Source organism: Aphelocoma coerulescens, chromosome 5, assembly GCF_041296385.1.
Source record: "Aphelocoma coerulescens isolate FSJ_1873_10779 chromosome 5, UR_Acoe_1.0, whole genome shotgun sequence".
Lineage (NCBI taxonomy): Eukaryota > Metazoa > Chordata > Aves > Passeriformes > Corvidae > Aphelocoma > Aphelocoma coerulescens.
In genome coordinates, this window is record NC_091019.1 from 14,804,631 (window position 1) to 14,815,957 (window position 11,327).

The 11,327-nt window shown below is 44.0% G+C and overlaps 1 protein-coding gene across 3 annotated transcripts; it reads right to left on the reverse strand.

The window, feature by feature from the left end:
• Positions 1 to 244: 244 nt before the first annotated feature.
• Positions 245 to 10,808, reverse strand: WEE1 (WEE1 G2 checkpoint kinase). Of its 3 annotated transcripts, XR_011151304.1 has the most exons (12): positions 10,075 to 10,808; positions 7,802 to 8,010; positions 7,237 to 7,303; positions 6,981 to 7,153; positions 5,996 to 6,117; positions 5,253 to 5,399; positions 4,766 to 4,861; positions 4,599 to 4,684; positions 4,333 to 4,503; positions 4,096 to 4,241; positions 1,936 to 2,817; positions 1,530 to 1,613 (listed from the first exon to the last, which is right to left on the reverse strand). XR_011151304.1 is itself a non-coding variant. In XM_069016762.1 (11 exons), the coding sequence occupies exons 1-11, from the start codon at positions 10,642 to 10,644 to the stop codon at positions 1,463 to 1,465; spliced, it is 1,938 nt and encodes a 645-aa protein (XP_068872863.1). In that variant the 5' UTR covers positions 10,645 to 10,806; the 3' UTR covers positions 245 to 1,462. The 3 variants fall into 3 exon arrangements, 2 of the variants coding, with proteins under 2 accessions (XP_068872863.1, XP_068872864.1); XM_069016762.1 differs by lacking the exon at positions 1,936 to 2,817 and having other exon boundaries at positions 245 to 1,613; positions 10,075 to 10,806; XM_069016763.1 differs by having other exon boundaries at positions 1,527 to 2,817.
• Positions 10,809 to 11,327: the final 519 nt, after the last annotated feature.

The window sequence follows — 11,327 nt, forward strand, 5'->3', positions numbered from 1 at the left end:
CCTTTCCCAGTGCAATACCATTCCCGAGGCTGCAGAGACAGACTGCTATGGACACTAACACACCAACGAGGACGCTTCTCTCCTAACTATCAACAAGTGTCTTAGCTCAGTCCCACTCTCATGAGAAGGAACCACAAGCATTAGGCATGAGTGGGAAGCAGATCTCATCAGGACTTGCCATAGTATATTCCCAACTCAGTATTTTATTTCCATAACTACGAAGTTAAATAAGCGTTAGACAATATTAAACAAACAGAACTTTTAACTTTAATATTCAAATTCAACACTAGTAAGAACAAATAGAGCACAAAAGGGAAACATTGTTTTAAGTAAAATGAAGAGACAAGCCATTAATTACAACAGTTTTGTCAGCCTAGGTTCAAGATCAGCACTGGTTCCATGGCCACGTTCTGTTCCACATTTTGGAACTTCAAACTGAACAGTTAAGCTGTGTCTGTTGGCATCCCAGACTGCAGTTTCAGTATAGTACACTATAAGCATGATCAAACTTATGTACATAAACAATGAAAAACAACCTGAACATACTACACAACTATTTACAAGTATTCCAACATAAAAAAACCCAAACATACAATAGCCTCAAGAATGGGCAACTGAAGAAAATATGAACATTCAGAGAACCTTATTAGAAAGAAGAACAAAACATCAATAGCAAAGACATTAACAATTGCACTACACTAATACAGAGTCCAAATATTAAATTGGTGCATTTTTTTACAATGCACTAGCTTTGAGAGAAAAATGCTGCCTTCACTAAAACGCAGCTTACATTTGTTTCACTTAATTGCTTTGACAAGAAGCCTATAACACAATAATGATTGTTTTAATGCTACAGTTTACAGCAAGGACGTTGAACTAAAAATAGCAGCAGTTCCACATGGCACTTAATTCCACAGGTTCCTAAGCTGTGGTTTATGCAATGCCTACAAAGTGCTCCCAGTTGAATACACAAATAAAATTCACAACAAAAGTCTACCTGACATCAGGTACATTGACTGTAGGTGGCCTTAAAGCCTGTCTTTCAAACTTTATTCCCCCTCTGCTCCAAAAAAAAAAAAATTAACTATCGAAGTAAGGCCCCCTCCCTCCTTCTTAAAAGATTAGGGATATTGCTTCTTATTACAATGCTGTAACACTACAAAGCAGCACACCACTATAGTGGTTAACCCTGGGACAACGTAACATCTAACAGTGTAACCGAAAGATTTATGGAATAACATCCAGGATCCTCTACAGACAGGAGAGTAACCGAGTCCACTAACTCAAATGGTTAATACAGAATCAGCCATAGAGTACAAGTGAAAACCCAGAAGCAACAGCTGTAAAACTGGTGATACTGATCACAGGACAGAAACCAGGAACTGAAGGCTTCCTTTAATTCCTCAGGCTTCAGTCCAGCAGAGAAGCTAGGCCATCTCTGCAGGTCCTCCAGACTCCATGGTCAGTATATGGTGAGACTCATGGAGCGGTTCATCTTCTTCCCCACGAGCCGGGATGGTCGGTTCTGCGTTGTCGATCTCGTGGTCATTCTGTCAGTGAACAGCGCCCGTTCCTCGGCCGCAGCCTTCGCCATCTGGGCCTTCTTCAGCTCTCTGCAACACAGGGACAGTGTCACTCCCAGCAGTACCCACAAGGATACAGGCTGATCACAGCAAGAGACAGCAAACCAGCTACAGCAGGTCACCACTCAAGAGTTTAGGTCAATTTTAGGTCACACTGAGACTGTTACGATTTGCATCCACCTGTTTCCGACCCAGAGGGCAGAGGTGGGAGGCTCATTACTTGTCTACATGTTCTTTCTTTTGAAAAGCAAGGGAAGGAAATGAAAAATTCACACAACTCAGATTCTGAAATCCAGCCTATTACATGCAGCTCAATACTTCAATTACCAGGGCACAGTAGGGCGCTTTTTACCTGCTAGCACAAGGCACGTGTTAAGTCAGAGTTCATTACTGAGGTTTGCCCAAAGGAAGCATATTCAGCCACACCTGATCTTCTGTGGGAGACTTAAACAGAGATTTAGATGAACACAGGTGTAGGAAACTGGAAACAGATGACTCAGGAAGCATCCTTTTCCTTTTGCATACCCACATCAAAAGCTTATCACCGCCCTCCATGTTTTGTGCCTAACAAAAATGGGAGCCTGCAAGGCAGAGTCACTGAAAGTAGCACAGGCCATCGCCCCTGTCTGTTCTGTTTCAGACCAATTACCAATACCCAGTCTGAGGACAAAGTTAAATCAAACTCAGGCTAAAACTATAAAATAGTCCAACTAAAGAGCACAGCTATCTTTATAAAGGGTTTCCCTACACATTGCTTTTCTCCTTTCCTCAAATACTGACATATGGCTAAGCTGAGGCCTTCCCTCATACTCTCTTCCTTCCACTATCTCAAACTATCCATCAAAAAACTTCCTCTACTCTAAGAGCTAGTATTTGTAATCTCACTTCAACATCTGGGTGCAAAGCAAAATCAGATTTTACAAGCTTGCTGCATTTTGGCATAGGTGTATTCAATTTTAAGCTACATGTTTTAGTTTAATAAGCAATTCCCATTCTAGTAAGCCAAAGCATTATTAACACCCGTGCCCCATCTAATCACCCCCACATTATCACTGTGCAGTTCACTGCAAGAGAAAGCAACCAATTTTTAGTCCTCTTCCCTGTGAATGTCACAAATGCAGGTGTGCTCACCCAACCACCACACCATTACCAGGAAATTAAGTTTTACAACATCCTTCCACTCTTCCCTAGAAGTCTTGAATTCTTGCCTAGAAATCTTGAATTCTTCCTTCCTCTGAAGAGGACAGACAACACAGTAGAAAAGCTGAGTTGCCTTAAAAGGATTCTTTTCACTGAAGATGACTTAGGCACGAAAGTGGCATTTTAAGTGGTTCAAAGGCAGAAATTTAAGAAAAAAAACAAACCCAAAATAAAAAAAAAACCCTCTCCCCCCATCAAATACCTGAGGTATTTTATGGAACACTATGCCACACAACATTAAAAATTACTGTGGCTAAGTGTACTTTTAAAATAATTCTTGGATTTATAAGGATGTATCCTTCTTGTTGCCAGGCCAGGAGGACTCTTCCCGAAACACTAGCTTTGCCAGTAGTCTCTTTCAAGTGATACACAAATATGTTGTCTTTATAAAAGCAAGCAACTTACCTCAGCAAATCTGCTCTGTCACAACCTGTACAAACTCTCTGATGATTCTTTCAATGTAATTCATAATATTATAAAGATAAGCATCTAATCTAGTACATCTGTCTGTGGTCAGACTAGCAATGGCAAGATAAGCAGGTAACAATGGAGCAAACCTGAACATGAAATTAACATCTTCATTCAAGACAAACCACTCAGAAATAAATTAGTGCTTTACATTCCCTCATAAATGCCTGCCTATTATGCGTAACACATGCAAAGATAACTGCAGTGAAAGAGTCAGATGGCTGCTTAATAATTTATGAACTCTTTCCCTGAAACTTAAGGAGAAATCAGACTTTCCTGAAGGGAATCTCTTCTTCTAAGCTTTAATTCAGTTAAGTTGAAGGTTTGAGCAAGCAGTAGGATAAAATGACCTCCTTATACAAATGGTTCTCTGGTAACCCAGTAACACTGCTGTGTACTGGTCAAATTAGTCCAGTAACATTCCTGATGTGCCATTTCATTTAAGTTCAAAATAGGTCATTTAAGTAATGTTTTCCAACATGTTTCAATGTACAAATGACCTAGGAAAACAGACTCAAAACATACAGATGTAAGTTAGGTTATACCTGTCATGGAAGTGTGCACTATCCTGAAACGTTTGTTTAAAATCGTAATGTTTTATATGCCTTGAATACTAACAGTGCTGTTGAGATTCCCTTAGAGTATTCAAGCAGTTCTTTCTGTGGAGAAAGTTCCTTTTAAAGTTCCATGACCCACTTTGTACTCTCAGGTCTGTACACGCATACAGATTTGTGGATCTCACACACAAACAAGGACACTCCTGTTTTATCATCACTTCCCTGTCAGGTGAGAAATGAAATATTAGAAATGAAGTCCTATTGAAGGACCCCAAGGACCTACTTACTTCTGCAAGAGCGAGTTCTTGAATTTTTCAGCATTCAGCTCTATCCGGAGCTGCTCCGCGCTCTTTTTTGCGGCAGAGAGAAGCACTGAATGTTTGACCAGAGCCACAGCTGAAGGCCTTTTCTCAGGATCGGGATTAATCATAACCTTGGGAATAAAGGAAACAAGACATCCTTGTTAAGGCCAACAACACAATAAATTACACTTATCAGCTAGCCACTCGTACAATAATTCTTACTTTTAGTAAGTCTAGTAGCTCTTGAGAAAGCACTTGTGGTAGTCTAGGTAGTTTTCCTTGCCGAATTTCATGCCATTGGTCCCCATTAGTTGGAAGTGGTTCAGCCCCAGCAGCACAGACAACAGTCAGAGCAAGAGCAAAAATATCTGCTTTCGGCAAGTGAGTGTAGTTCTTGAAAAGAAAAAAGAAAAAATTAATAATCATTTTTTCTAAAGGAAACAGCAGGCAGGCCTAACAACGCTGTTTCCCATAAACAGAACAGTTACCTCTTGTAGGACTTCATTCGCAAGGAAACGGCTGTCACCTTCCTCCACCTGAGGACTAGAGACTCGAGTTACATGGCCCAGGTCACCTGCAAGGAGAAAAGAAAGTTACTTTTCTGAAGACAACAAGATGATGCAATTCTTTTCAGCACAAGTGTGCTGTTTCTCACCTATTTTAAATATGACTCTATCAGATGACCAGTCATCATCATCGCCTTCCTCTGAAGTTATACTAGGGACTGATGTCCTAGATATGAAAATATTACCTGAAAAAGAGCAGAATTGTTAAAAGAAATATATCTGTACAATTTCTACTTGACCTAGTTTCACTACAGTTTGCTTTAGCCACACAGAAGTTTTATTTGTATATACACCCTGTTCAAAGAGTGAGAAACTATAACTGACTTGCTGTGGCCCCTCTGCTGGGAAAGCAGCCAAGTGTTATGCAAGCAGAGTCAATTACACAAAAAGGACCCAAGATAAATTCAACAGTTTAGGTCTGCTGGCCAATTTTATAACTGACATCTTTGTGCTCCTATTCAGAACTTCAGGGAAGAATTTACAGTTAGTAAGGTGTGGCTAACTGTTCATTTTTCTACAGCAGATTAAATGAACTGAGCAAGTTGTCAATACAGAGTAAAGCAGCTAAAAACTTACTAGGTTTGATATCCATGTGTACCAGGGACATTGAATGAATGTACTTTAAACCTCGAGCCACTTGAAGCAGCAGATCCTTCAGCTCTGGTTCAGAAAAATAACGCATATTCCTGTAATTTTCACTTATGGCATCTGCTAAACTGCCACCTAAAACAACATTAAAGAGAACAAGTTATTTTTTTATATCAAACAGTTGACAAAGTAACGACAACTAGGTTCCAGAATGAAGAGAATACATCACAATTTGCTGGCAATATACAGTAAGTGTAAAATATAGTGCTGTATCCTCTCTTTTTTAGTCATATAATAATATAATAAAATTCTTTTCTGCTGTAGTTACCACACAAACTAACAGGATATCAACACAAGGGAAAGAGCTCGCTCTCTCTCTCTTTTAGATCTCTGTCAGGGCATCAACAACAGCAAAATGCTTCATAAATCAGGTTTAATCTCCCTTTTTAATGGAAATTCTAACAATTTTCTCTATTTCAGCTTGTAGTATTGTGCAGAAGAAAGAACAGTTCTGCTGCTCACAAACAGCTCACTGTACTTCCAGTATGCTTGAACATGCATGACTTGGTCTGCTACTTTGTACAGTTTTTGCTTCATCCATCTGATATGCCTTTTCCAATAGAAAGAAATAGCAGACGCTTGAGAGGAAGACAGTATGAGTTATGAGTAGGGTAATCAATTCCTAACTAGTACTAAGATCTTGTAGATACCTGTATGCCATCTTTACCTACCATTGCAGTATTCATTCTGTATAAGCATGTGATCATCTTCTGCCCATGCAGAGTAGTACCTCACTACATGAGAATGCTGTCCCAGAACTGCATGTGCATAGACCTCTCTCAAAGCATTCTGCCTGTTAGTCACAAAAAACAACAGCACATGTGCATATTGTGAGGTGAAATTAGTACAAATTCTTATTACAATAAGTATTTCTAATAAAAATCTTCCTATTCCATTCTGTGGCACTGTAAAGTGGATTTGTACTTCTATCCAAACAGCTAAAATAATTTACATTATATTAAAAGGCTTAGTATATGGGACATCAAAAAACCAGAGTTTGGTGTGGATAGCTCTTGAGGGAGCTGCCACTTCCATTACATCTTGCCAACCAGTAGCAATAGCAAGCTTTGAGAAGCATCACTGAAGTTTTAGGGAAAAAATAAAAGTGATCACAAGCCAAGAGCTTGACTGAACTCAACATTCCTAACTTCTTGTGTGGTACACAATTTTGTGCAACTCAGACTTGTGGAGTTTTATATTATAACTATTTGAACAGTGTGGGGAAAAGTCCTGCCTCACACGCTCATTCACAAACGCCAAAAAACACCCCTAAAGTGACTTAACTCATCTGCATGTCACTCAAGCTGACAAGGATGAGGACTTAGTTGAGAACAGTGCCTTCCTTTTATCTCTCAAAGAATCACCTTTGCAAGGAAGCATTTCTCACTTTGAGAACAATCTGTTTCCACACAGAATAGTGGGACAAACATCTGGCAGGAGAGAGGCCAAATCAGCCTTTTATCCACAGTACTGGAGGGTATCTGGGGGGGTGAGTGGGGAAGAATAAAAGTGAAGTGGCTTCAAAATTGTATCTGTTTTATATTTAATTCACGTTTGTTTTATACTTTTCTCTTAAATGCCTTCTCTAGACACCAAGAGCCATGCAAAGAAACACCAGGAGAAGACTTTTAAGCTTTAAGAGCAGGAGATACTCACTCGTCCACTGAGCCAGCCAAGGGTTTCTTGGATCGCTTTATTGCATAGATGCAGCCATCCAACCTCTTCACACATTTAAACACAGAACCGAATTCACCAGATCCAATCTTCTCCAGCTCATGGAATTCGGTTGCATACCGTGACTTCATGTTACTTTCTGTTATTGTTATCCTCTGCAAAGATTACCAAGGAAAATATTTAGATCTGCAGATACACAAACTACTAAAATTAGTATCAAGGTTTAAAGATGAAGTACTTTAGCAGGTCTCATGGTCTCCTCTTCAGGCTCTCCATCACTTGGTTCCATGTCCTCTCCACAAGAGCTGAAATTCACACCAGAAATTACATGGTTTAAGTGAACTTAAATCTGAAGCCCAGAAGCTGTTGAATTTTTCTGAAATCTAATTCTCCTATTGTACCCAATTTTAGTTAGCTAACTGAACACTAGACATCTGTAAACACAAACCCATAAAATTGCCATGCTAATATATTTGTCATTTCTTTCATCATGTTTCACACTAGTATTTAATGCATTTTTTTCCTCCTCAAGAAAAGACTGTGTGCATGGCCCATTCTATGAGGGGAAAAAGACCAGGATACAGCCTAGTCTATCCTCTCTGTACACTAATCAAAAGATCTAGTGCTAAATGATTATTTCATTATATCATGCATCTCAAAGCACATACTTTAAGAGCTGCATTATACATTGCTAACAATCTGCAAGCAAAAATACTTTCTTAGAAGCAATTTGTAACAAAATTTTTGCAGCCAAAAGTAATTCTAAATACAAGCTTAACAAAGGAAGCTACCAAGTCACTCACTCATTCCAATGTATCCTCTTCCTCCTACGACATTTGCCTTCAGAGTTGTGAAGGAACATGGAATCAGGAGTGAAGGGATTGATGTTCACATGAGGTGTTTGTCTAAAATCTTCTTCTTGCTTCTCTGACTTCCCAACATTCATGAACAGCGAGCCCCCTCGAAGTTTGACTGAGCTGGAGCCTAAACCTTGTGCTTTAGAAAGCAAACTCTGTATTTAAAAAGAAAAAAAAATACATTTATAGCCTTGATATTGTCTTAGACATAAAACAGTCAGGTCATGCCTGAAGCCATCATTACAACATTGTCTAATAAAGTTAGCATCAGTTGTTCAAATACCTGCATTTCCATCAAAAAGAATTTCTAAGAAACTACCATGCTTTGTACTCTACACAGAAACAGTTCAAGCAAACGAGTATTAAAATTATTTTTAAAAGATAGGAAAGATGATGATGAGGTGAGAGTAATCCTTTTCTGTCTTTAATCATTTCATCACCTAAACTTCTTTGACAAATCTTTGTCCATTAAATGGACACAGATGAAACTCGAGGATGATCCTGTACTGTATCACTCTGATTTTCAAATGCATGATGTGGATGTTAGATCAGATATGAAATGATCTTTGGTTTCTACAAATTTAGGTGACAACCTTAAGAAATTAGCAAATGCAACATTTAATACTGATGCATGGGTGCATCTTCCTGAGCCCACAAAAAATTGTTCAAGAATTGACAGCATGGCTGCACTGTCAGTTAAATATCCAAAACTGATCTTCTGGGTGGTAATTTGCCAGACCAGGCAAATTTTCCAGGCACATGATGAAACCTCTCCCAGCTACACTGGGAAGTCTGCACCTGAGTCTCCTCCGTCCTGGTGAGGATGCCAATGACTGGATCACAAGCAGGAGTATCATCTTATCCTAACAACACCCATCAAAATAAAGATTTGACAGGACTAAAGCCCAAACCACCAAAGGGAAGAATGCTCAGTACATGGGAATCTCAAGAGCAATCCTCAAATCTGCACTAGATGAAGACCTGTGCATCTCAGGACACATTTCTGTACTTGCACTGAATACCTGAACCGACTGATTCTTCTAAAGATAACCTTTCCAAGATAACCTATGTAGAATCTGGGCACCTAATTTAAGAATCCCACTGAACTGCTGTGTTAAGAACTTGTTTTAGTGTCACATTCCAAAAAACTTTTGCATCTCTGAGCATCTGCTCCTGAGAAGGTATAAAATCATCACCAATTTTACCTTTTCCAAACTTGTACCACTGATTTCTACAACTGAAACCTCACTGGAGATGGAAGCTGTAGAAAACCAATTAACAAGGTTGCCTTCCTCGCACCTTAAGTCAGTTGTTTTCCATCTATAGTCTATAGACCCCTGGGAGATTATCCCCGGGGATTATCCCAGGATTACTTCTAAAGGGCTATACGAAAAGTAATGAAGAAAGGAAGCCAATTATCACTAGATTTAAATTCAGTATACGGGGTTTTACACAGCGTCGAGTTCAAAAGTTGAAATGCCTTCCAAAAGTCTGTTATTGACAGAGTTAAGAGCTACCCATCTATCCCTCTAAGCTTTGGAATCCATCAGTTTAACAACATCGGCTACTCAAGCAGCCTTTTACATTTGACGCAGGAGTGCAGACACTGAACCGGCGCTGGCACACAGCACCACGACAGCACTACTCCAACACGACAGGATCACAGAATCCATTAGGCTGGAAAAGCCCTCTGAGATCATCGAGCCTAGCCTATGACCCAACACCACGGCACTGAGTGCCAGGTCCAGTCTCTCCTTTAAACACCTCCAGGGACGGTGACTCCACCACCTCCCTGGGCACTCCCTTCCGATATCTAATCACGCTTCCTATGAAGAAATTCCTCTAAGGACATGCCAGTTCATCGAGAGACGCGCAGGAGCAACCTCCAAGTCGAGCTTTAACTTTCTGGCTACACCCCTACCAACGCCCACTCGACACTCAAGCACTTACTTTAGGAGCTTTAATACTCTACGCTCGCACTTTTCAAATGTATTTTCCACAAAACACTGCAGAACCCAGAAAGCTTTTTTATTTATATACGATTAATATATAAGCAAGCGGCTTGCCCCGTGCCCGCGTCCCGTCAGGAGGCGGCGGCGCCGCCCGGCCCCACCCCACCCCGCCCCGCCCGGCCCGGCCGGAGCCCCCGGCGCGGTCCCGAGCGGCGCCCCCGCCGTTACATAACGGACCGGCCGGGCCCGACCCCGCCCCGGGCTCACCTTGGGCGTGTGCGGCGTGTCGAACAGCCGCAGCTTGCGCAGGGTCTTGTGCGGCGGCGTGCCCGGGTAGTCGGGCAGCGGCGAGCCGGGCTCCTCGCCCCGCGCCCCAAGATACCCGCCGGCCGCCGAGTGCGGCGGGGAGCGCTCGCAGCAGCGCCGGCTCTTGTGCGGGGCCAGCGGCGAGGGCGAGTCGAGCAGGAAGTAGGCTCCGGGCGACTTGACCGGCGAGGAGCCGAAGCCCTCCTCCTCCCACGAGTCCCCCTCGTCCGGCAGCGGTGCCGCCGCCGGTTCCATCTCCTCCTCCTCCTCCTCCTCCTCCAGCAGGGGCGGGTCGCTCCGCGCCGGGGTGCGCGCGGCCGAGAGCGGCGAGTCCGCCTCCTGGAACGCCGAGTCCTCGCCGGTGCTGTTGGCGCTGCTGCTGCCGCAGCCTTCCTCCTCCTCCTCTTCTTCCTCCTCCTCGCAGTCGCTGTGGCCGCTCAGGAACAGCAGCTTCTGCCGGATCGGGGCCGCCGCCCGCCGGGCCGATACGCGCCGCGGCGGCGCCGCCCGCTGCAGGCTGAGGAAGCTCATGGCGGCCGCTCCGCCCGTGCCGCTCCGGCCGTGCCGCTCCGGCCGCTCCCGCTGCGCTGCCCGCGCTCCGCCCGCGTGCGCCGCCGGTTCTGCTCGCGCCGCCCGGGAACGGCCCCGCCGCGCGCCGTTCGGACTCCGCGGCTTTCCCGCGACCGTTGGTCACGTGCCGCGCACGCCGGCCAATCGCGCCCGCCCACCGGGTTTGAAAACACGGCGCGCGGGGCGGGGCCGCGTCACGGGCCGCTTTGGCGCGAGCGGGGGGGCGGGGCCGGGGCGGGGCCCCGCCCTGAGGCGGCCGCGCGGACGTGTCCGCCCGTGAGGCGCGCGCCCGCCGCCATTTTAGCCCGAGGCGGCCCCGCGCGGGCAGCGGGAACCGCCCGGAGACGGCGCTCGGGGAGCGGAGCGGGGAGAGCGCCCGGGCAGCGGGGAGAGCGCCCTGCCCGGCCCGGGGAATTCCGGGAACGCCGCCCTGGGAGCTCCGGGACATCGCGCCGCCCTGCGAGGGTGCCGCTCCCCGCTCCCCTGCAACGTGGTCTTGCTCCCGTTGGGTTGCTAGAACTGAGCGCGCAAAAATCTCAATAATAATAATACAGTATTTAATACATAATAATAATACAATAGCAGTACTTTCTGCACCAGTTTAAGATGCCTTTTTTCCTTTTTTAAGCGCAACCAAACAGATT

Coding starts and splice junctions, on each gene's coding strand:
- WEE1 (XM_069016762.1), bottom strand. CDS start 10,644: ATGAGCTTCCTCAGCCTGCAGCGGGCGGCGCCGCCGCGGCGCGTATCG. Junction 7,154..7,236: donor AGACCATGAGACCTGCTAAA/GTACTTCATCTT, acceptor TAATCTTTGCAG/AGGATAACAATAACAGAAAG. Junction 4,242..4,332: donor AGCTACTAGACTTACTAAAA/GTAAGAATTATT, acceptor TTTATTCCCAAG/GTTATGATTAATCCCGATCC.